Raw genomic sequence first — 26,680 nt, forward strand, 5'->3', positions numbered from 1 at the left:
ACAACCATCATGAAGGATAAAGATGGTATCTTTGAACATGTGAAAGGATCTGCTCACAAAATTGTCAATATATGTCAACATGTATCTTTACATCCCGGCTACACTTTGTCACTCCAGCTGGTACTAGCAACCTTGAAAATTTTTTTGCACTTATTTTGCATTTTGCACTGTGCATTTGAGGCTTTAATATACTCCATGGTGTGATAAACAAGTCATACTCATTCAGGTCTGATGAGAGGAGGTGGAGGAGGACTGGTCAGATGATGCATTACATGGCGGCGAAGGTGAGCCACAAACTAATGGTCTCAATGACAAATGGCATTTACCACCACATTTACCCCATTGAACAATGTAACCCTTTCATGAAGGCATATGCATAGGACAGCAATGCAAATATCCATCCATCCATTTTCCATACTGCTTATCCTCACTAGGGCCGCAGGTATGCTGGAGCCGATCCCAGCTGTTTTCCGGCGGAAGCGGGGTACACCCTGAACCAAACATACCTGTTAGTCACATGCAATACTTTTGCTTACAGTAAAAATGGGTGGATTAAAACAACAAAACAAAAGGTGCCATATTCTACGTTGTGCAAATAGCTGGAAATAACCGCTAAAATGTTGCTCTTTGGTCTCATATTCAGTGCCAAATGCTTCATTTTTCATAGAATGTTCATAGATGTGAATGTGAGTGTTTTTTTGTCTACAAAATATATGCGTTGTAATTGACTGTTGTCTGTGAAAATGTATTGCCAACACCGGATGAGGTAAGAACTGCACTGTTAAGTGAAAGTAGCAGTATTTTCTAGTAGCCTGGAAATATATTATTTGAATGTCTAAAAAACAATATTCTTGTTATAAACCAGCATGTATACATACAAATTTCCCCACTGAGGGATGAATAAAGACATATCTTAATATGTTCAAAATTATTTTGAAGGTACTCTGTTACTACTGTAAGGTCACAGATATAGATATTTGTAAAAACACTCCTTTGTGTATAAAAGTACAGTGTCCGCTTGCTCCATCCTGTTTTAACTTTCACTGATTTGCTGTTTCACAGATGTTTAAAGTGCAATTTTGAATTTTTTCTTAAACAGCGTATCAGCATGCATTGTGTTCTTCATCCTTGTGGTTTATTAGAGCGATCTGGTGCTCTGTTTTGTCTGTTATTGTATTTATTACTGCTACCAGTAGAGGGTGTTATATAATACTGTTGAAGACGTGCAGCTCCAGATCGTCTCAGTATGTGTTTATGTGTCTGTACGAGCATATTAGGAATACACATTTTTTTCAAGCCAATACTGATATTGATAACAATGAATCAATAACAATAGCTGATAGCTCATGTCTATTGTTTGTTAAATTCAGATTTAACCGGAGTTTGTGCACACCTGCATGTAAGAGTGACTCAAACAAAGTTGGCTTGGACATATTGTACTTGTAGATTAGTCCTTACCAAATATCATGACATCACTACTGTTAACAAAACATACAAAAACATGAGCGGTGTGTCATAAGAACAAACCATGGCGCCAAGGGATTTACTAGCCAACAAAAAACTGTATTCTCAACAATGGTAAAAGATTGTTCAGTGCTATCATTTACATGATTCATTCATTCATTCTTTTTCTATACCGCTTATCCTCACTAGGGTCGCGGGTAAGCTGGAGCGTATGCCACCTGTCTTTGGCTTGGACTGGTCACCAGCCAATCACAGGGCACATATAGATAAACAATTCACACACATTCATACCTTTGGACAATTTGGAGTTTTGGTTTATCTGTTTCTGTTTCTGTCAAACTGTGGAGATAGGAACAAGCCCCGGGCATCGTAGCAGTGGTGTTGTTTCAGGTGGCTGATGAGGTTTGATGTGTTGATGCTCCATGTTTTTTTTTTCCCTCATTGCGGAATGTTTGTAGAATAACTACCACACAAAATGCTTTTTTTCTGAAACAGTGACGAAAGCTCACTTGTTTTTTTTTTTTTTTTAAGTGAGTCTGCACAGGTCACAGGCAGGAGAAAAGGACAACGACATCCATGCACTCTTTTATGAAGCTCATGGAACATCATGATTTTTTTTTTTTTTTTAGTATACCAACAAACCCGCAAGTCAATAATGTCATGGTCCATGGTTTAAAAACATGGGACAATGTTGCACATTTCATATGACACATCCCAAAAAGCTCAGTTTGCCTCTGGATGTGAGGCCTCAATAGAAAACAGTTTGTTTCAAAGTGTGGCATAAGCACACCTAATTATTCCTTGAAAACTGCTGAATTTGTCTTGCATCGGGAATGAAAGTAAAAGTATATTATCAAACTGGGCATTTAAATACTTTAAAAGGCCATCTGCACTTTACTTCATAGAAACACAGTCAGTATTTTATATGCTTTCCTCCTAAACATTTACAAGTTTAACACAGACAATCTTTGGGGGATTTTCCAATGAGATAAAGCGTGAGGCTATCCGTAATGGCTCCCACCATCTCTAAATAATCACAGTAAGCACAAAATCTGTGGTGTCAGGAGTCTTTAAGCTGTCTTCAGCAGCATCCACATTACTACCAAAGATGGTCCATTCAGGTCCTTCAGGGACCAATTCATTAGTTAGCTGGAAAACCCAATCAATCACAAGGCATCGGGGGAGACCACGGCTCATAATTCAGTTCGGGAAGAGCAAAGAGAAAAGACAACAGGAGAGACGGAAAAAGAAGGGCAAACAAGACAAATTGGCAGTTTGGATAAAAGTAAGAAGGATGACTGCAGATGGAACTGCAGTGGTGGCATCCTAATAGCTTGCTGGTGCATTCCATTATGGCTGTCCATCAAATAGTGACCGGTGCAATGTGTTTTCCTTGAAGCCATGATGGTTATCGCACAGTTCCAGTTGTCCGAGCATATTCCTTTGAGGGACATATACAGTAATCCTCTGTTTATCGCGGTTAATTGGTTCCAGACCCCACCATCATAAGTGAAATACAATATTTTTACAGTTAAAGTATAGAAAAAAAATTTACGGCTTTCTAAATACAGTTTTTAACATATAATGACATTTTAGTGTAATATCTAACAATATTTATAATTGACAAAAGTATTTTTTATGTGTGTAATTATGAATTATTTACTTTTATTATGACTAAATGCAAGTAGGATGCATTTAGTGGAGTAAGGTTTCATGATGGAATTCAAGCTATTGATTAGAGAGTTGGAGAGCAAAAGGGAAGCTTTGGCTGTACTCCCCCAGGATATTATACACACACAAACACACAAAACACACACATCCCTGTGTAGACATACCCACAAGCGAATAACCTCCAACAGCACTCCCACAGTTCTAAGTACGTCTCCTTTTGCTTGTCTGCAATTGTTCCCATGCCATCATTGATATCTCCTAGATCAATGTAATAAAATAGAAACAGGTGTAGTTTGGCACCCAGAGGAAACAGACGCACATTAATCACCTTCTGTGTGCCCGTGTGATACTAAAACAGCTGCACTCGAGTTGAAATGAACTGGATAATTGCAACAATGACTTTCAAGTAACCTTACAACTTATTGGGATGAATGGAATAGAGTTAATAATAAATCATAGTCTTGTTTGAAATGGCACTGGGTAATTATTAAACAATGTTAATATTGTAGCCTCGAATGTAGTTCAACACGGTAATCAAAATATGAGCTTTGCTTCTGTTATATACAACACAGAAAAACAGCACTCTGCCACGCTTGAACATCTGTGTCCCATCTCGAGTCTCATCAGTGATAAATGATTCATTGGCAATTGCTGGATTCACTTTCCGCAACAAAATTAACACTGGCTAAACCCATGCAGTTGAACCTCTGTTAGCATACGGCTTGCCTCACTTCTGACTGGGTTTTCCAGAAAAAAAAAAAAAAAACGCATTTATTAAAAACAAAAAAAATTCAAAACTTCGCTTTGGTTCCAATTTTCTACAATAAAAGCTCTGATAAAACATTCCACTGTTCTCAAATATCTTACTTTTTATTTTTCTACACAAAATAAGATGAAAAATAAATAAACAAATCAAGAATAAAGAAAATCAATCAATCAGTAATAAATAAATAAATATAATAATAATAATAATAATAAAACAGCAAATAATAAAAACTTAAGTAACCACATATAGTTGGTGGGTAGACAAATTATTTTTTTTCAGATTAAAATGAACAAAGCATTATTAGAGCCCTGTAGACATGACAAAACACGACTATAGTCACATTTATACTCTTTTTATTTACAACATATTGCACAACTGCAGGGTCTTGTGACACATGCTAACTCGCAAACTAGAGAGCTAGCGACCTAAACGGTAGCCTTCAAGTTATTTCCTTTAAACTTAAATAGCCAAAAACTTACCACTTCCACACGGATAGGGAGGATAACTATTAACAGTTATTTAACCTTTAACATGAACATTAATCAAACGTAATAATTTTTTCTGGGTACATGATACCATACAGCATCCATATCAAACTTGCGCGGGCCGCACTAACATTAAACTTTCATATCAAGGCGGGGGCCTCAAACTAGTGTCCTGTGGGCCACATTTGGCCCGTGGGCCGCGTGTTTGAGACCACTGGTGTACTGTATAAAGGACAAGTGTTCTTACTGTGTTATCCCAAAACGTCCCTGTTAGCATTATGTTAGCATATTGGCACTGGAACTCATTGTCTCCTAGTTTCTACCACATCTTCAATGAAGGTAAAAGTAACTCTTCCATTTGTCATTTTATGTATATTTATTAAACTATAATTTTAAAACTACAAAAAAATATGTTTTATAGCTTGTGCTGTAACTGTGTTAGCCATAAAACAACCACAGAGGCAGAGGGAAAGTCAAACTGGGATAGGCTCAAGCACACCCTGAACAGAATAAGCATTGAGTGAATTTAATTTCAAATTCAATTTAATAATTACTCGTTAAACCTACTCTGTTCAAACAAAGACCTCTTCATGCTATAACTCAAGAGACATATTATAATACGGTCATAATGAGTTTTATTTCAGCTCACTCAATTATGTCCTTTAAGAGGTTTTGGCACTGTATAAGGTAGATGTCAGGAGCTCATTATCCTTTCCACACCAAGTACTTCATCCAACACAAAGACGAAAAGGGAGAAAAAATGCCTACGTAAGACATTCCCTCTGGCTTTCAACCTTGTGTTCTGAAAGGTTACATAACATCGTGATACCTCGTGCCAAATTAAACTAAGAGATACAACTGCAGTACTTCAAGTTCCAAACACCAGTAAGTGCATGAGAGGAAAAATGTCCTGTCAGTCAACCCAAACAGTCCAGTTGTACTCGAGTCAATGATCAAAGAAAAAAAACATGCATTTTTTTCAATAGAATGGTTTATTTTTATTTAAAATCTGTGGCATCTTTAATGATTTAGTACATATAAAATTTACATGGGCTAAGCATTAGTCATAATCTCAATCGTCCTTCTGTAATGACGAAAAAAAATGAATGATTTCCAATAAACTATTTCAAAAGAAAGTGTGAAAAGTCCAGTTTTGTTGGAGGAAATTTTGAAATAAAATCATTAAAAGTCTGTACTTTGAAATAAAATCATTAAAAGTCTATACTTTTATCTTTAATTTGAGTGTTTCCCAAAAAAAACATGGCATTTATCAATTGGGAAATACAGCATTCACATGGAAGTCCAAGACAAATGAGCCAGGATTTGGCAGCAGTTGACAGAAGCTGTGGTGTGGGGTGGGGGTGGGGGGGGGGCAGTACCTGGAGAAAACCTACGCACACACGGGGAGAACATGTATCAGTGGAAGTCAGGTTTAAAAAGCACAGCTTTATGAATGTGCAGATGTGCAAACTACAGGCAGCATTCATGTTCAGAAAAGCCACATTCAACTTTGGTTAGGAAACATCAAAACAAAAGACCCCCATTCCTTGGATGGAACTTGTATGAAATGAGGGGAAGAGAAACACAAGTTGAAATAAAAGAACAGCATATGACATCATGTGTCAGACATGGCATGGGCACGTATACGTAGCTGCCAATCTAACCAGGATCACTCATCTTTATTGATGATGTGACTGCTGACAGAAGTAACAGGATGGACTGACTACACTCTGCTCACATTCTGACAATTGCTAGAAAATGACTGCGCTCCACAGTGCAGGTGGATAATGACCCTAAGCATGCTGGGAAAGCAGCTGAAGACTTTTTAGATGTAAATAAATCAAATGCCTACTGTGGCTGAAGTGAAGGCCTGACAAAGCATCTCCAGAATTTGCTGTTGTCCGTGGACTCCGAACATGTCACCGGTCAGTGGAGGTTCTGGACATCTGTTGGCTGGAAGCAGGGTTTAGCCTGGGGGACACTGGCTAGTTAGTAAAGTACTTGCATGTCTTTCACACACAACCCTGGCACACTCACCACTGCAGTGTGGGGATTAACTAGGTGTCTACAGACATGAAGTATTAACATGGTTCATCTTGTAAGCAACTATAAGAAAAAATATCCATAAATAATTTCTGTTTTTTTGGTTCAGGTCCCCTTCAGGCTGCAGGGGAGGTCAGAGAGCATTTTTTTTTTGAGCCCCTGAAAATAAGGCTCTGTGTGTGAAATGGCTGTAATTCCAAAAATAGTAATGACAATTTTTCTGTGAAAATACTGCCTCAATATATGAAAAATACCAGGCTTTTGTCTGTTTTTCCCCCAAATACTATTGATCCCCAAAAATAAATTCTGACAGAATAAATGCCATACATTTGAAAGCGTAAATTTCAATTATATCTTGATTGTTTCCTTTGTTATGATGAATCACCTCCTGAGACCCATAAAAATATCAGGTGTCCCTGCCATCTGTCTACAAGCTGGCTGCAGTAGCTAGCGTGGATAAAATATAACAGCAATAAATGAGGGATTACAGTATATGAAAAAAGTGGTACCTCATACCTTTGAGTACACTTGTGCTTAATAACCACATAATTTCTACTTTTGAAAACACAATAACTGCATAAATTGAATGACTAATGATTGTAATTATTTATCTTGTAGTGTTTGAAATTGAAATCACTATATTGAATACTATGGTACCCATCATGTCATTGTATGGTCATATCACCTCGTACTTCGGTACGAGGTGCATTATTAAAAAAAAACACACAAAAAAAACTTAAACTGTATTATGGAAAGCAGGAAGTGAACAAATGTAACAGTTACTGATTGTAAAAGTACCAGATGGAGGGGTAGGATTTAATAAGCTTTGCTTCTTCCTACTCCTTTTGGACATGTGGAACTGTGAACTGATTATGTGATGCATTCAATTGTAATCTGATGCATGTTCAAATGAAATAAAACCATTACTATTACCATTACCAAATGTTTGTCCCTTACAGAGGACACAATGCATTGATGAGTCTCATGCGGATAACAACATTTGTGCAGTCCAAATAACTCTGGACCTGTATGCAGAGCAGAACTTATTTCAAATAAAACTGAATGAATTTTAAGAACCTTAAGCAATTTCCACCATTATGAATCACTCAGAGCCTTGTTCAAAGAACCGAGGCATGACGCATGAAATCATGAAGGTGGGGAAATATCAAGAGACAGATTATAATACTTTCATTTATTAGTGTTTAATTATGACTTTTACTTTTGCTCACTCAATTATTTCCTTTAAGAAGTTTTGGCACTTTATAGGGTGGATCTGGGAAACTAATTATCGTTGTCTTTTTTTTAGTCATATTTTAAGTCATAGAATATAATTTAAATCCAATGGTGTAGATATATTGGCCAAAAAGTATTTTAGTGTTATTGTAAAAGCAAAAACAGGAGCGAGAAACAGAAAATGCAGCATTTTGCTTCTGGCTTGTGACATTACGTTCTGGTGCAAGTTTACATATTGTTACTTCAGTCTTGTGCTCAAGGGCTTTCGAAACTCAGAATAACACTGACTCACAAATCAAACAGTTAGCAATGACTCTTTAAGACACAAGCAAACTTAGCAACATCATTAAAAATAAGTCTGATATCCGCAGCAGAACTGCACTGGTGGATGTGACCACATTTAATGAGGCAGCTGGCTGAGTGGGGGAGTGGGGGTGTGTGGGGGCAAGGTATTGTTTCCCTCTCATTGGGGATGCACTGAGTAATTAGCAACAACCAGGGAGACGCCACCCCCTTTCATCTCTCTTCAAACGTCAGCCTGACCACAACAGATGCCAAAATGCCAGAGTAACATTCCTGAACACGCTGCAGGCCGACACGAGACATGCGCCGCTGCTGCTACCACTTACCAAAGGAGAAAACGAACTACACATTTAATGGAAATGTCATACCACATAGGGATCTACTGTCATTTGGATGGCAGCATAATGAAACAGATCCATCGTAATGTATTTATTTAAAAATTCCAGACACCCATTGGCGTCCGTCCATTCTTTAGTTATCGGTTTACGTATTTAACTCATAAGGACTCAGACCCATTTCTGCTTAAAATAAAATGATGGGTAATATAGCACAGAGTGGAGGTCGGAGCGGAGGTCCAGCAAGCTGTACTTGATAACATCTTCCAGACAATTTTATTACTAAAATATAAAAAATAAAAAAAAACAGAAAAGTTTGTTCACCTGATATATTCTGCGGATCAACTAAATTTAAAAAATATTGGTCACATGTTTTTATGGGTTAAAATGTTAGAATAATTAATTTTAGTGAAATGTTTTAAATGTATAAATTCATAGAAATTAAGATGTGTCAGGCTGAGGGTAAACCCAGCTGACTTTAGACTAGAGGCGGGATGCAGTCAGTCAATCGTAAAGCTCTAACTAATGATTGTTTTCTTAGTTAAATAATTTGTAAATTGTTATTTGCATTAATTGAGCAACAGATCATAAAAAGTTCATTACTATTCTCCAAAGTCAAAGCTGATGTGTGTGAATATCTTGGTTTTCCAAAACACAAAAATCATAGGAAATTTAAATAAATAAAATTAAAAAAACCTTTAATTGAATACTAAATTGGTTGTTGATTAATTTGATAATCAATTAATCATCAATTAATGGTTGCAGCTCTCATCCCAGGGCACATATTTAAGTAGACAACCATTGACACCTATCTAATGTACTATCTAATGTAGTATTCTTCTCCCGCAATTGGTATCGTAAATGGTAAATGGTATTTCACTTGTATCGCGATTTTCAACCTCCAAGGTGCTGATTGCGTTACTATGCACTCATATCTAACAGCTCTTATCTTCTTGCCAGCTTTCTCATAGGGATGTGAACAAGTAGAGTCTTTTGAACGGTTTTAACTCATTCTGACACTGTGTTATCATTTCTTAAAAGTGACATCTTACGCTAATTTTTCATATTGAGTTGTGGATTCCAGAATCTGCACTTATTCTAGCTGTGCTTCCTTGGATTTGTTTAGGAGCTACTGGCAGTAGCTCATGAGCTACTAGCTGGAGACCCCTGACATACTACATGCCATGTATGAACTCAAAGAGTAGTAAGCTAGGCAACACTGGTGCAGTGGAGCACAGGAGAACGTGGACGGAGGACGTGTGGGCGCTGCCTCCAATCTCGCCTGCCTGAAGAGGAGCACTCATTGTCTGAAACACTTTGTCGGTGCATTGGAGTTCAGGAGTCGGATGTGAGGGTGCCGCGCCATATTGGTAATGGAAATGTGGTCATTACACATTTTTTGTGGGACTACCCATAATTCCAGACTTCGGCAAGCACTGTAGTTCTCCCCACTTTTGTGGACACACAGCATGTCCAACGTTAATGCACCTTTCCCGGCAAGAGCGCTCCTTCTGGCTTCAGCAAAGGTTTGGCGGATATTTCACAGTCACCGTGAAATGCCATTGACAAATGAAAAAAAATTATCTCGCTGGGAATCACCAATTCCAATAACGTCTGCCTGAGCTTGCCTCGTTTACAGAGGACAGCTTTGGAGAGGGCGGGGGAGGAAGAGCTTGGGGGATGGCAGAGAGTGTATCCAGCGCACCCTCATCTGTGACATCACAGACGCCCAGTTTTACAACGCCCTCTGAAACCGAGCGTTTTGAGCCATCCCAAACTTCTTTCTGGGCTCACTTCCAAATACGCAAACCTCATTACCTGAAATCTTTGCACAGTTTAACACGGTCAGAAAACTACATTCAGATAATGAGATTTGCGCATTTGGAACCTCTACTCTGTTTAAGAAACAAGCTCAGGCAGATGTTATTGTATTCTGTTAACATGTCTGACTTCTCCTGAGCTCCACCGCAGGGGTCTCCAGCCAGTAGATCATGAGCTGCCAGTAGCTCTTAATCACTTTACAATGAGCTCTCCAAAAACTTTATTCATTTATTATCAACTCCGATACCCTCTATATTAGAAAATGGGGTTCGTTCGTAGTTAGGAAGCACTTTGGCCGTGTGACCAATCACAACAAAGTGGGCGTGCCCGGAGCCGGGCCATTGGTGGAATAGATAAAAAACACAATGGTGGGAAGCACTAATCCAAGGAAATACAGCTAGAATAGGTGCAAATTCTGAAAAATCTCAAACGTTTTCTGTGCAGGTTATTTTGTGTAGCTGCTCTGTAGGAGTCCACAACTCAATACAAAGGGTCGAAAAATTTGCATAATAGGTCCCCCTTAAGGTATTTCAAATTGGGTACAATTTCAAAATGATTAAGTAGTACATGTTGAATACAGGAAGTGCACAAAGAAATGTATTAGCAATTGATGTCAAACAGAAACAGGGTAGGCTTCATCCTACTGTTTTTTGGAATGTGTAACTGAACTGTGAATTGTTATATAGGACGTATTCAATGTAACCTGTATGCATGGTCAAATAAAATCAAAATTACTATAAGTCAGTACTGTCCCCCAGTGGGGGCATGACAGAAAATAATGGAGAACCACTTCCGTAACAACCACTGCCATTTTAGAGAACCTTTTTACGATCTTCTAAATACAGTTTTTAACATTTGAGCCCTCCAGACATTGAGTTGAGTTTTAGCTTGGCATGTGTTACGGCTACAACAGTAACTCATGTTCGGGATCATTGAGCCCTTTGTGCCATGCCATCTTTGAATATGCCTTATGCTTCTTGTTTTGCCTGAAAATGCTCAAGTTAGGCAAAAAACATGCATAAAACATGTGAGAATGGAGTGAAGCCACAAAACTTGAAGCGCAAAATGGCACGGCATGACTGTTTTTGCACTACTTGCGTTATGTAACAGCTGTTATCCACTCTTCATCTTGCTCGTAGAGATGTGAAGTTAAGGATCAAATAGATTCTTTTGAACAACTCATTTTTGGGAAAGATGAGAACCGATTCGAAGACAGAAGAAAATTAGATATGACAAGAAGCGGTTCTTACATGCAACTGGGAATCGGTCACCATTCACTTAATCGAGTCATTAAGAAGTCTCGACTCGTTCATGAATGTCACATATCTGAGCCACTTGAAAAGAGTCCAATGCAACAATGGTGAGCCTGATGCTCATGATCCATCAAACATGCCTCTATAAAGCCAAATCCCAATAACTATACATATTTTAAGCATTTTTTTAATGTTTCAAAATAATTACTTTCCACATAATTACTAATTACATCTATGAATGGGTATCTCTGTAACTAATACAATTACTTTTGGGGGAAAATAACTGGAAACTGTAAGGATGACTGAGTGGTCACCTATGCAAACCATCAAGCATCCATTTACCAAGCAATCTGGTAACAAACAATGTGTAAAACAGTGAGCTCATTCAGCAGTGTGGACATATCCCATGCACTCCCCTTTCCCACATCCTTTTTTAGTTCAGAACTGCCAAAGTATTCATAATTAATGAGGACAATTCTCTGGCGTCTGAATGAGTCATACTTTCAGCTACTCTGTTTCCCAAAAGCTCCATAGGTTGGATTAACACAGACGGAAATCTGAATTTTTTACCCTGAAATGGAACGAGCATGAATGTTTGATTTGTGCCTGGAACAGAAGAAACCTTTATACCTGTTGTGGCACAAAATTCTCCCCAGGACAGGCAAAATAAGGAACAAATAAAGAGACATTTGAGTTGAAGCTTCCTCCTAACACTCTGTGGTCTCTCTGTGGTCTTGTTGGTATATTTGAAATTAAAATATTAAACACAGTTTTTATAGCCTGCAGATAAATACGCAGATGCTTGTTTCCCCAACCGGTTTCCTTGACACGAACACACGAGGCCACCTTTTTTTTTCTACTTAGCTGAGCTGTTATGCGTGCAACGCTAAACTATCCGACAGTCAAAGAGTCAACTAAAAATCTACCTATGCAAGTAAAGCTTCATGGGGAACCAAAACAGTGAAAAACAAGTTGTGGGGACATGGTACAAATTGTTGCTCATTTTAATACCTTCATTGAATATGATAGTACAAGAGAAAATTAGCCATTATACAAGAGATTTATGACTGATAGAAAAATTGGATTTATTATACTTTCCAAGATACATTCTATTCATTTTGCAACAAACACTCATCCGTTTAACTTAACAATACTTTTAAATAAAGACGGTATAGAGTTAAGTAGATCAATGGATTTTGAAATAGAACCTGCCTAACAATATAACCTCACACTAAATAAATGAAAACAAACAGCCATTATGACTCGAGTATTTCCTAATATTGCACATGTTGTTTTATATGACTCTGAACCCACACTTTTAAAATGTCACCACAATCCAGAATCTTATTTAAGTTTAATGCACATTTATTTTGGTTGCATAATGTTCTGAAGAAACCTTTTACAAGATGCTGCGGGAGATGTACGAATAAGGAAAAAAAAAAAAAAAAACATCGAACAAATCAACAGTCACTTATACCCGTGACCTATATTAGCTCTGATGATAGTTACTTCTTCTTGGGGTAAAATATCATAAAGTCTTTAAATAACCCTGCATAGAAAAAAATAAATTAACTATGTTTTGAGATCATTTGCCTATGAATTGAGAGCTGACAAAGGTGGAGGGGTGTAATCGCTGATTGAGTCATATCTCTGACATTTCCGGGTTATAGTCTCTCGATGATGATGCTCGGCCGTACAGCATGTGTGTGTGTGCATGTTTTAGTCTTTGTCATTTACAAACCAGTCCCACAGATACAAATAATGTAAGACTTACAAAATAAATTCCAAGTTACGCTTACATGGCAAGCAACTTTGTACTCGTTTATCCTCTGGTTTTCATTTTTTTAGAAACATCATTTGACAGTGTAGTTGCTGATTCCATTTCACCCAAAAACATAGTTTGACGTTGCAACTTGAAGTGGAAACACAACTCCATTCAGAATACACTATATATTAACATGGCTCTTTACACAAAGGAAACAAGTCATGAAATCATTCCCAAAGGAGTTCTGCGGTGCATTGCCTTCTTGTGAACACAAAGCAGGAGCCATTTAGCCTGACAGCATAGAGCAGGTATTCTGCCACTTGTTTCGAATCCGGACAAAATGGCATTAAGTCTGCGACTGGCCCCGGAGAGCTTCCCTAACAACAAACAAATATCCTTACAAAGCAGGAAAAAAAGCAAGGTAGCATCCATGGATTCATACTTTGTAACTAATCCCAGCAGTAGCTATATCGGATACGTTTAGAAAAGAAAACAACTGAGTTGCCCTCGTTATTCTGTTTCCATCTTTCTTGTTTGAAAATGAGGGATGGAGCCTGCGAGGTATATTCTCAAGCACAGTTTCCAAGCATTTGATTTGGCAGTAAAAAACAAACAAACAAACAAACAAAAAAAAGAGTACAATAATAACACAAAGTAGCCATTTCCATAGCAGCAAAAGACAGTCTGTTGTTTTTAGGCTGTCCTGCGGCATCGTGGTAAGATGATCCATAGGTCTTTTACTCTCACCAAAATCATTGCTGATCCAAATTAAAAACTTTGTAGTCCATCTATGCATTGGTCATTAAGAATTTCCAGAAGGCACTTTTTTGCTGTATGTGTGTGTGTGAAGGGGAGTGTGTGCGCACAGCTGGCTGCAGAGAGATAAAGAAAGATAGAAAAGGGTTGGGGTTAAATGATGAGCGCAACTAGAGGGGAAGAAAAAGCAAAAGAAAAGTACGACCATCTTTCTGGGTGTAAATGTGTGTGTGTGATCCTGTTTGTGTGTGATCACTGTACTGAATCAAAGACAACAACGTCTACATTTTAGTCAGAGCAGTCTGCTCCTCAAGCACCTGAAGGTAATCAGGCGTTCCTTGGAGCTTGGCTTTCAGCTCGTAATACTCACTTTTTCTTTGCTCCACCACAATTTTACTGTGGTTCCCACCTATCAGCGATGATTTCTTCATCTTTCTGTCCAGCGATTTCTCCGGGTAACGGATTTCATATCCGCCCATTCCAATGCTGTTGAAATCTCTCTTCCCATCCAGGAAGTTCTGGATGAACATGCTGGGCTCTCGATTTGGTAGGAATTCCTCGAGTTCGTCGATTGTGCTGAGGCGCTTGTTGCGCTCCAGAGTGGAGAGTGCGTCTTTATCCTTGTCGGCGCTACTCCGAAGGATAATCTTCTGCCTCTGCGAGTCAGCAAACTTAAACCCAGCGTCCATATCCGACGAGCGTCCGATCCCACATGTGTGGCTCTTGCCGATGTGTTCAATGGTTTGAGGGATGAATGTTTCGCCCCCCAAGTCATCTCCTGGAATGGAACCTTTCTTGCCTGACTTATGTCCATGCCGGTGAAGCTGCAGTGACATTGACCCGCACTCCTGGTTACCCAGCTCCTGTCGACCGACTGGTTTTTTATTCCTTCTAAGGACAAAGACTAGAAGGCAGAAGGCCACAAACACTGTAAGAATTAGCACTACGAGGATACTAAGGATCATGATTGACAGAGGTACAGGCCCTCCTGGCGGGGCTTTGCCAACCCCGGCAGGCGACAATGATGTCAAAAGAGGAGTGGCACTGGTAAAAATAAACGGTGGCCGTGCTATCAGCTTAGGGCACAGGATCTCATTCTTTAAGAGGCGAAGTTCAATGTTGGTGAACTGCACAGGGGAGGCACATCTCACCTCTTTAGCAGCCACTCCATCACTTAGCTTTTCTAGCCATAGTTTGAGAGCGACCAAATCGCAGGAACACTCCCAGGGGTTCCCCTCTAGGTCTATCTGGGTCAAAGACCGCAGCTGGTCCAAAACACCGCTTACCGGCAGGGTCATGAAATGGTTGTTTTTCAGATTGAGTTTAGCTAAAGAGACACCAGCAAACACGTAGGCGGGAAGACTCCGCAAAACATTATTATTGAGATACAGAAGTTGTAGGTTTGGCATGGAATCAAACGTGCCTGCTAGAATTTCTTTGATGGCGTTGTATTCCAAATATAAGTACTGTAGATTTGTGAGGCCCAAAAACATCTCGGGGTGTAATTGTTCAATCTGGTTCCCGTTCAAATAGAGTCTTCTCAGGTTAGTGAGGTTAGCAAACACACCTTTCTGAACGGTTGCAATTTGGTTGCTGCCGAGATGCAGCAAATCTAAACCTTCAAACCCTTGGAAATCAGTCGGACTTATGTCATGGATGTAGTTCCCACTTAAGTGAAGTTTCTTGGCATTTGGGGGTTTAGGAATGAGATCTGCTAAGTTTTTAATATTTCTTTCCTGACAACTGACACTAATGCCAAAGTCAGAAGGGTGAGTTTTACAGCTACAGGGCTGGGGGCACAACAGAGGAGGGGTCCGCGTTTGAAAGGAAACAATCTGGCTATTTCTTCCAAATGGGGGCGAACCAGCCACGATGCCATTACCGTAGACTTTGGAGGAGTCGGTGGTTTTGGGCGATTTTGTGGCAATGGGAACCACAGAGGTCGGAGAAATTTTAGAGGGTGATTGACCCGCATCAGGGAGTGCAGGTGGCATTCTAACGTCAAAGTCGGATCCTGTGCCCATGGGGCAAAGCTCCTGCTTGTTGGTTTCTTTAAGGAGCCTTCCATATAAGTCACTTGGTGTTTCGCATATAGCCTCTCCAATAAAAATATTATACGGCATGTTTTCAAGCCATGCCTTGAGCGGTGCTAAATCACATGTACAATTCCAGGGGTTATCATCCAGCTGAAGCTCAACGATCCGTCCAATGTGCTCCAGGACTCCCAAATATGGAAGCTTCTGGATCCTGTTCCCCCTTATATCCAAGTGTGTGAGGGAGGCAAACCGGAATATGTTGTCAGGAAGTGCCTGTATGAGATTGTCATTTAGAATCAGCACTTTTAACTTGTGCAGTTTATTGAACGCTCCCTTTTCGATATACTTGATCAAGTTGTAGTCAGCCTGAAGGTACTCCAAGTTTTCTATTCCTTGAAAAGTGTCCGCTCGCAGCACCTTTAACTCGTTGTTGTTCAGGTGCAGCTGTTTCAGCGCACTCATCCCCATGAATGCGCCACCTTCAATGTTTTGCAGCTGATTATTGCCAAGCTGCAACGACACAGCATGGGTGAAGTTGAGGAACGAGTTTGGGTAGAGAATAATTAAAAAGTTATTTTGGAAGTTGAGGTGATATAACGATGACACCGGCGGGATGAGCTGCGTGGGTCGATAAACGGCAATCTTTTCACAGTTGACATACAGCACGTTTTCCACCGACATGCACGAGCAGGCGCTGCAAGTCTCAGACATCAAGTCCGGAGAAGGGTCTGCCATCGGGGGTCCGTCTGACATGGCGGGGGAGGATAGGGAGGAGCTTGAGATGTAGGAGGAAAAGGCTGCCAGCAGGAGTACGAGCATCATCTCGTCGGTTAAAAGTCCTCCCCCAGAAAATCATTTAGCAACCTTGGGAGAGAGGGAAAGAAGTCAGATGCATGCGCAAGCTATGTTATAAAATAATAAATTGTGTAATATCGAGTATAAAATTAAAAGTATTTTTATGTCAAAATGCATCAAGTTAATACAAAATAATTACTATTTTCACACCATCTTTTTTTTTTGGATGCAGTGTAATAAAAATCACCCACACAGAAATACTGAAAAAAATCATAAAATCAGACCCACAAGCTGTTGCACATACATCACACTGCGGAGCAACAATGTTCATCTACTCTGAGCATATTCATCACAATCAAAGTCAAACGACTGCAGTTGTCTTTATCATCATTGGAAGCCTGCAACAGCACACGTGGGGGTGGGGGTGTGGGTGGTGGGGGGGGGACTGACAGCACAAGGGACAGTTGGGACTTTGCCCATGACAAAAGCTTTGAAAGGTTTTTTTTTTTTTCTAAACGTTCATTTGACATGATTTATTTACGATGAGCGCACACACCAAAATGCATGGAAAATAAACCAGTACTTACCCAAAGCTGAGGGTGTTGGGCTCCTTCTGGAGAAGCGGGACGGCATCGATGGGGCATGGGTGGAAAAGGTGCTGCAGAAGCGCTCCCAGCCGACGGAGAAACAGTACAATTGACGGGCGCAACAAGGCTTCTCCGCTCCTTCATTTCCATGCAGGCTGCTTGCAGATCTACGTGCAGCCGCGCGCGCCGGGGTGGGTTTGGGGTTTTGGCGTGCTGTGTCAAGACAGAAGCTCCTATTTCACCCGATGCGTCTCTTGTTGACGGGAAGCCCGTCGTTTGATCCCCAAGGTTGTCCCACCTCCATGGGAGAACATTCGTTTGGCTTTTAGCCAAATTAGGATTGCGGGACGCAGATTCTAGACCTCTTGAAGGCGCGTTCGGCGAGTCCTCTGCGCGAGGAGGTGCACATCGATGCGATGCCACAAGTCAGCCATACTTGTAATCTTATTGTTATTCTTCACTGCAGGAGGCGAATGAGGAGAAGCATGATGGGAGGAGTGTCAATGCCGTGCGTCCGTCTCGTCTCAACAGCCAGGAGCGATCCCGTTTGGCGCGATCCGGAGTGCTGAAGTTGCGCACCGGCGGGTTAATGAAGCAAACAGCAACACACCTCCATTCCACTTATTAGCTCTTCGGTGTTGTTCGGATCCAGTTCTTCAACTGTCAGTGTGTTCTGATGAGGAACCCAGACGCTGCAGAAAAGCGGTGCGTAAAAAAAAAGAATAATGCAGTTAGTCCGCAGTTAGTCCGATGCGGTGCAGGTGAGGCGCCGCAAACTCCGTGCTTCCCATCATTTAAAACATCAATACGGTGTAGAAAAGTTAGAAATGACACCGCCAGTTGTGTCCAGATGATGAGGGAAAAACGGGAAAAGAAGGAGAAGCTCGTCTAGTTTCCTATCCTGTCGCATCCAGGCGCGTAAATGTCTTTGCTCCTTTCACAGCCGCATTCACTGAAGCTTTAGACACGACCAGCGGAAGATGCAGTGTAGGGGAACAGGGAGGCCAATTCAGATATCGATAATATCGATATCATGTCTAGTATCATTGTCTGAATCTTTTTTTTTCTTGCGTAATTCATATTGTTACATAGTTGAGTTGATATATGTATATATTGTTTACATTATATTTTGATAATATACTATAGTTGAAGAAAATATCAACAAGGAAACTGGTCCTAGTATCAGATCGTTAGCTAAATGTGCAGTATCGGCCAAACCTACTGCAGAGACTGGGTGGAGAGAGAGAGACAGGACTATAATGGTCAGAATGGCTGTGATCGTGTATGTTTGTATGTTTTTATGGAGTATATTCCTACAGGTGGATGGGGATGAGAAATATATTTAAGATTTTGAACACTTCACTTGCTAAATTGTCTGCTTGGGTTTTGCGCGCCTCGAACAGAACACATCATTGCCGGTATCCGATCGCAAGAGAAGAGAGGTATGTGTGTGTGCGTGTGCGCGCGAGAGAGAGTGTGAGCCGCATTTTAAATGGACGAGTTGATGAGGAGAGAGAGAGATATTGTTGAAGAGTGCTGCAGTCAGAAGGGCTGCTGTATAGGAGGTGCATGGACATCAGTCAATCAGAGGCTTTTGTTTATTGCAAGGAGGGAAGGAGGTGATGAATGGACACAAACTAAGAGCCCTGCTTGAAATATAAATCTCAATTTACTGTATTTGCAAAAGTACCACGCAAGCACTAGATATGTTGTCTACTGACAACATAAGTTCGCCATTGTGGAAGATCAGTATGAGTATACAGTGGAAGCTTGGTTAGCAACATTAATCCAAATACTACTGTATCTGAAATATCACATAAGATATAATGTAAATCCAATCAGTCCGTCCCAGAAAGTCTGCAAAAAAACATGTTTTTATAGTTTTACAATTACAGTTTTACATGTACTTTTTGTCAGACCATTTGGAAAACATTAATGATGAAACCAAGGTTCCACTGTACTACTCATTCATGTCAAAGCTGTGTGGCATTTATGTTACATTGTTGATGGTAAATGTATTCTTCATTTGAAAATAACTAGACAGTTTTTGTGCTCAATTCAACAATATACTTTGAACTGAACAAAATAACACTTATTCATTCCAAAATAGTAAACATTGTGAAATGGCTTATTACCACAACCAAAGGCTTTTCATTACAATTTTATTTTTTTTATTTCATTTTAATAACAGGAAGTACTGTCCAGAAAAGAAGGAACAACAAGGAATTCACTCCAAATGTTGCAAGTGAGTCTTATTTTCTATTATTATGTTTACTATTTTGGATAATGCAAGTGTAAAGGTGACTATATGCATGTTTAGATAATAATAATATTATGTATGTTAATGATGTTAAAGGAGGTTGTAAGGGTTTTTTTTCTATGATCTAACTACAAAATTATTTGATAAAGAAATAAGGAATCCTATTTGGTGGAAATTCACTTATCACAGTTTGAAGGATCGAGTTGAGGGATTACTGTATATGGTCATTTTATTGTTTACACAAGATATTTGTTGATGTGTATAGACTTGAATATGTGTCGATTTTGAACATGACTTCCTGTCCACAGAGTTGACACCTACAAATAATACTCATGTTACTATTTTCTAAAACTCAGCTCTTTATAAATACAGCATTTTAAGTAACAACTGAAAAACGGGAAAGAGAAAAATGCTGATGACACCTTCTGTGTCCAACAAACAAAGAAAATAACCACCTGCCTTGTGTGTGTGTGTGTGTGTGTGTGTGTGTGTATGTGTGTGTACAGATTTAAACAAGCGAGTCCGTGAGAATACTGATACTTTACAGTCTTGGACATGTTCCTATACTCTGGCTGTGAGCGGCCTGAGGGAAGCAAGCTGACTAGAAAATGAGCCAAACATTTGGCAAACACTGCTCTTATGTCTCAGTTGTCAGTGATAGTCTTGCCATGCGGATGAGATACTGTTTCCTGTGTCCAAACACTGGGAAAAAAACACATTAATTGAATTAAAACATACATTTTGACATGTCTTAGAAGGATTCCGTTTCCTTTCTCCCTGCCAGCCATTCACTGTGAATGTTCCTCTGCAGAGACAGCGGGTCCCATGTGCTGCCCTCATCTGGTGAGAAATTCTGCATGAATATGAAAAAAATGTCATGCCATTAATTAGGATGAGCTACATCCAATCAACTAAACATAATCAGTCTGTATTAAAAAAAACAAATAAAACATGCACAAATATGGTTCATCTTATTGTCATGATCAGATGTCATTTTCCCAAAGTTTGTCAGCAGTATTTGATTTGAAATCATTCTTGCTGTCCACAACAGCAGTGTATAAATCACTTTAATATACACAATACGCTGATTTGAAAGTGATTGTAAAGCAACCTGCCAAAACCAGGAAGCATCCTTGTTAAATTTGTGGAATGGCAGGTGGAACACTTGTCCAAACTAGATATTTTACTGGTAGTTTTATGAGGTACTACCGTTTCTGCTCAGGTACTCAATGAACTCTCCATCATTTTACTGACTCCGCCAGCGGGGGTAAAGGAAAGTCATAAACTGATATACCTATACCTATATACCTTAGATTAATTTTGAGCTTGAGTATTAGATATCAAATATACAGAAATTATGCTTAAGATGCATATGTGCATACAGAGTATGACACAAATGTTGGTACAGTTGTCTGTTGACTGTATGGTTCGAATTTCTTGGCTTCACTTGATGACGGTTGTGATGATATGTAATATTCTGCACTGGTCACTCAGTGTCAGTAATGGTAATGGTAATGGTTTTATTTCATTTGAACGTGCATCAGATTACAATTGAGTGCATCCCATAATCAGTTCACAGTTCCACATGTCCAAAAGGAGTAGGAAGAAGCAGCTTATTAAATCCTACCCCTCCATCTGGTACTTTTACAATCAGTAACTGTTACATTTGTTCACTTCCTGCTTTCCATAATATAGTTTAAGGTTTTTTTTTGTTGTTTTTTTTTAATAATGTACCTTGTACTGAAGTACGAGGTGATATGACCATCCAATGACATAATGGGTACCATAGTAACTGTCAATATAGTGATATATATAGCACATCATGACTGCTTCAAGACAGTAAGGTTACATTGATGACAATAGCCACCGCTGTCCAGAAAAAAAATAAATTGATAAAAAATACAAGGAATGCTTGTGACTCTATGTCTTATTTATGTTCGCTATGTTTTCTTTTGCCTGCAAGCCGACCAAGTGGTTAGTGTGCAGGCCACACAGCTAGGAGACCCAAATTCAATTCCATCTCTGTGTGGGGTTTGCATGTTTTCCCTGTGCATGCGTGGATTTTCTCCGGGTACTCCGGTTTCCTCCCACATTCCAAAAACATGCTAGGTTAATTGGCGACTCCAAATTGTCCATAGGTATGAATGTGAGTGTGAATGGTTGTTTGTCTATATGTGCCCTGTGATTGGCTGGTGACCAGTCCAGGGTGTCCCCGCCCCTTGCCCGAAGACAGCTGGGATAGGCTCCAGCACCCCCGTGACCCTTGTGAGGACAAGCGGTAGAAAATGAATGAATGAGTGAATATTATGTCTACTGTATGGAGTATTATGTGTGTAAAGTTGATGATAGGGGTGTTACTTCATATTTTGAGGGCTCTAATAATGCTTAACAAAAATCATTTAGAAGGTCATAGTTTCTATGCTCTACTTATGAAAAAATATTCCATTCATCTTTTTGTTAAAAGGAGTCCTACTTAGCTGTAATTGAATTCGTGGTCAAGTCTGTAACTAATGAGACACAATAAACAAGGGATTATTATGCATTCTTGTATATGAGTATGTGTAGTACTTTACATTTTTTCTTATCTTTGTGTTACAGTATAAATGCAAGAAATGGAACTGCAAGATAGATTAAGATCTTGCGGTAACCACAAAGCACCATGTACAGGCCCACCTGAAGCTAAAGGGATGAATACCTGAATGATGCTGAGACTGTGATTCAGTCAGGTGAGACCAAAATTGAGTTGTTTAACATCAACTGAATTTAAAAAATGCTGACTCTCGGGCCCCAGTGTCAGATGAAGCGAGGGGGCGATGAACAGGTCTGAATGAGAACCTCCTGGCCTCAGCTAGACACACGGATGAGTCTTCCAGCCTGACAATGACCCACGATATATGTCCAAGAAAACAAATGAGCCAAGAAGCAGCGCATTAAGATTCTAGAGTGGCTGAGCCAGTCTCAGGGCCTTAATCCTATAATAAATTTGGATGGAGTTTCGACTTCAGTGCTTGGAGAGTGTTAGTGATTAGGAGTGGACAAAATTCCTTTTATTTCATGTCTTTTATTTTTGTTTTAACTGATTTGCCTTTGGGGCTGCACTGTGGACAAGTGGTTAGCACACAGGCCTCACAACTAGGAGACCCGAGTTCAATTCCATCTCTGTGTGGAGTTTGCATGTTCTCATCGGTTTTTCCAGGGGAATCCGGCTTCCTCCCACATTTCAAAAACATGCTAGGTTAATTGGCGACTCTAAATTGTCCATAGGTATGAATGTGAGTGTGAATGGTTGTTTGTCTTCATGGGCCCTGGGATTGGCTGGCGACCAGTCCAAAAACCGGAAGACAGATCCAGCACCCCCAGTGAGGATAAGCGGTAGAAAATGAATGAATGATTTGCCTTTGCTTTCATCTTCCAACTCCACCGTTCAGCCTAGCGTTATGACACGGTACTGCTACCTACAACTCAATTTCACTTTTTAACTATGATTTGAATACCATTACATATATGATAAAATCAGAAGTTATTGCTTCATCAAAAGGGAAGTACCATTTTAGGTCATGTGACTACCTTAAGTGCTCTGAGAAACACACCCAATTTGAACATGATCCAAATGAAACTGTGGCCTACGTTCTCTGCAGGCACAGCAGAAGGACAACTATTAATCCAATTTATCTCCCTGTTGGCCACAATGTACAGTAGGACCCCACTTTTCACAGGGGTTACATTCTGTGAACTCCAGCGAGTGGCCAGAAACGGCGAGTAATTGATACAGCCATAAAAAAGTCTATTTTTGACGCATAGCTCACAGGTGCATTCAAGGGCCGTCAAACAAAGTAGGACAAATATATATACTGTATTAGTGATGTTGTGATCAAGGTTTTATGCTGCCGATACGGATCCCAATCATCCATCAGTGAAATCGTCTGATACCAATACCTATCACATACTGTATATACTGTACATGCATTGTAAATGTAATACTGACTATATTAGAGTCACCAAGGTTTTTTCTTGTGAGAGCTACTTTTACAAAGTGAAAATGGGCAAGACCTACTTTATTTTCATAGCCAAACAAACCCGATATGCTTGTTTTGCCAGTACTGCTGGTATCCACAACCCACATTTTGTATTTTATTTTATTCATTTTTGTATACTTCATTCTTCACGACTCACAAGCTCATTGGACAGCCGAACTGGAGAAGCGTGTACCACACAAAGAAAATGCTTCCTCCAGCACTAAAAGTGTAACATAGTGTCTGCATGCTCCCGAATCCGTTCTCATCCCCAAATTTTGCCCACACTTGTGAGTACAACAGGTTGGGACCATAACTTTAGCCGCTGCCTGACGGATGATCGCATTGCGAGCCTCGAGAACTCTCCACAATCTGCCACTTGCTTGCCCCCCAAATGCTGCACCAATTTAAAGCTTTTTTTAATGTGGCATGTTTTGCAGGATGTAAAACTTCATCTTCAACTTTATCATTCTTACAAAGACAGAAAGTCCCACACACGGCAGACATGTTTGTTCTGGATGCTATAGCGGGAGCGGATCTGATCGATGGGATCGACGTTGAAAGCAAGTATTGCCCGATATCGATACCATGCTTTTTCACTGATATGGGCCGATACCGATCAGTGGCCGATTGACCGGCGTACCCCTGATATAAATAAACATATATACACGGTAAGGGCTGCATGGTAGTCGAGTGGTTAGCACGCAGACCTCACAGCTAGGAGACCAGGGTTCAATTCCACCCTCGGGCATCTCTGTGTGGAGGTTGCATGTTCTTCCCGTGCATGCGTGGGTTTTCTCCGGGTACTCCGGTTTCCTCCCACATTCCAAAATCATGCTAGGTTAATTGGCGACTCCAAATTGTGCATAGGTATGAATGTGAGTGTGAATGGTTGTTTGTCTATATGTGCTGTGGATTGGCTGGCCACCAGTCCAGGGTGTACCCCGCCTCTCGCCCAAAGACAGCTGGGATAGGCTCCAGCACCCCCGCGACCCTCGTGAGGATAAGCGATAGAAAATGAATGAATTATATGAAGTATATGCTGAATGGCAGATGTTTGGGAATCGACTTGTACTTGCAATGCACTGAACTCAATCAAAAGCTATCAGTCAACTAATGACCAGATTGTGCTGTTTGGTTGCATTCGATTGATTTCTTCTGTGTAATATTCTGATGTTTAAATTGGTGAAATGATTAACTTCCCTTGTCTATTAGAGAAGCTGTTTGTACGTTGAACACATTGAAAACCTTCACTAGAATGATGATGATGTTAAATTGGCTCATTCCGGTTTGTAAAAAATGGTAAACCGCTAATTTGAACTACCTGAACAAGAAATGAACCTTTCCCTGCATCAGTAACATCCTCATCATCAACAAACACTGCCTCTCTTTCCACTCGAACAGCCACAGTTTTCAGGTGACTAAAGAGCTTCTCATTTCCGCAGTATCAGTTTTCATTCCAGCGTTCAAATGCATGCAAAAATTGTTTCAGCTAAAGCATGACCCAATTTCAGAGTGTAATAGTCCTGGCTGAATTATTGCAGTTATCAGCCCGGCATGACAGCTTTAACCCCAATAGTGACAACCTGTTTTGGGCAGAGTGCAGCCCATTACTCTCTCAACTGGTGATGAAAGGAAAATAAATGCTGCAGTGCTGGGTAGTTGTACATAAATCGACAGTGTTTGATAGCTCATTATTAATTTAACAGCATGCACCACAGTGTGAGGTGCTAGCCTATTTATTACAAACAGCTGATGTGTATAGAGTCTGGCAAATGCACACACATACGCAGATATATTGTGTAGTCGAGAGGGGGAATTTACATCTGTGTGTGTGTGCACAGTAGCTAAATCCCTACAACAAGTGTGATCACCCGGCATCTTAGCCCTTTATAGAATTTATCAGCAGTCTGGGGTCTCATCCCAGTACAGTTGCTCTGTTACACCGTCAAGGTTCAGTCCAGGGATCATCATTTTCATCCATAGAGACATAAAAAAACGACAGGGGTTAATTGGGCTGGGATCTCAAAGGGCGAGGCCAGCTGCTCAGTTAAGACTCAGCCTGAATTCTTGTTTGCGCAAGTGAAAAAAAACGCCTTTTCCTGTGATGTAATCGAATACCCAGCCCATGTGACGTTCTTATGTATCTTGGTTTTGAAAAACTACATAGTAGAAACCTTAAGCAGAATCAACATACTATGTTGATTATACTACCATATACTCCATATACTACATACCGCATTATCTTCTTAGAAGAAGATATCACATTGCAATACATTTAACAGTAGTATTCATTACGATCTCATACAGAATGGTTGCAGTGGCGCCATGGTTTTGTTATTAATTAATTCCAAAACGTCAGACAACAAACAAACCATAAGACAATCTAAGAATTTTCCTCCATAGGCAATAATGTTAATCCAATTAATCAATTTAAGAAACCTAAAAATATTAATAAAATATGTATTTTATAGAAAATTATTACAACGGTATATGCATAAAACAACCAATGATAGCTGATGAATGAAATGTTTACTGTGAGAGGCAGGCGGGACCCCATCTTTTTTGTACTTTGGGATGAATTATTTTTGCACTCAATAATAAATGCATGGGCGGCACGGCGGTCGAGTGGTTAGCACGCAGACCTCACAGCTAGGAGACCAGGGTTCAATTCCACTCTCGGCCATCTTTGTGTGGAGTTTGCATGTTCTCCCCGTGCATGCGTGGGTTTTCTCCGGGTACTCCGGTTTCCTCCCACATTCCAAAAACATGCTAGGTTAATTGGTGACTCCAAATTGTCCATAGGTATGAATGTGAGTGTGAATGGTTGTTTGTCTATATGTGCCCTGTGATTAGCTGGCCACCAGTCCAGGGTGTACCCTGCCTCTCGCCGGAAGACAGCTGGGATAGGCTCCAGCACCCCCGCGACCCTCGTGAGGAAAAAGCGGTATAAAATAAATGCATGGAGACGATGAGGTGCATTGTTCTAGACCTGTTCCATGTGTAAGGTGACTTGGGATAACTTTTGTTTGTATATAAATAAAACTGACTTGACATGGTTCCTTGACGCTTCTCTGATGGACCGTTCACTCTT

General features: G+C 40.1%; 1 protein-coding gene across 2 annotated transcripts; it reads right to left on the bottom strand.

The window, feature by feature from the left end:
* Nucleotides 1–12,360: 12,360 nt before the first annotated feature.
* On the bottom strand, nt 12,361–18,258 carry slitrk4 (SLIT and NTRK-like family, member 4). Of its 2 annotated transcripts, XM_058063680.1 has the most exons (3): nt 17,314–18,258; nt 14,266–16,795; nt 12,361–14,011 (listed from the first exon to the last, which is right to left on the bottom strand). In XM_058063680.1, the coding sequence occupies exons 2-3, from the start codon at nt 16,751–16,753 to the stop codon at nt 13,908–13,910; spliced, it is 2,592 nt and encodes an 863-aa protein (XP_057919663.1). In that variant the 5' UTR covers nt 16,754–16,795; nt 17,314–18,258; the 3' UTR covers nt 12,361–13,907. The 2 variants fall into 2 exon arrangements, with proteins under 2 accessions (XP_057919663.1, XP_057919664.1); XM_058063681.1 differs by having other exon boundaries at nt 12,361–16,795.
* Nucleotides 18,259–26,680: the final 8,422 nt, after the last annotated feature.

This window comes from Doryrhamphus excisus, chromosome 23 (genome assembly GCF_030265055.1).
Source record: "Doryrhamphus excisus isolate RoL2022-K1 chromosome 23, RoL_Dexc_1.0, whole genome shotgun sequence".
Classification (NCBI taxonomy): domain Eukaryota; kingdom Metazoa; phylum Chordata; class Actinopteri; order Syngnathiformes; family Syngnathidae; genus Doryrhamphus; species Doryrhamphus excisus.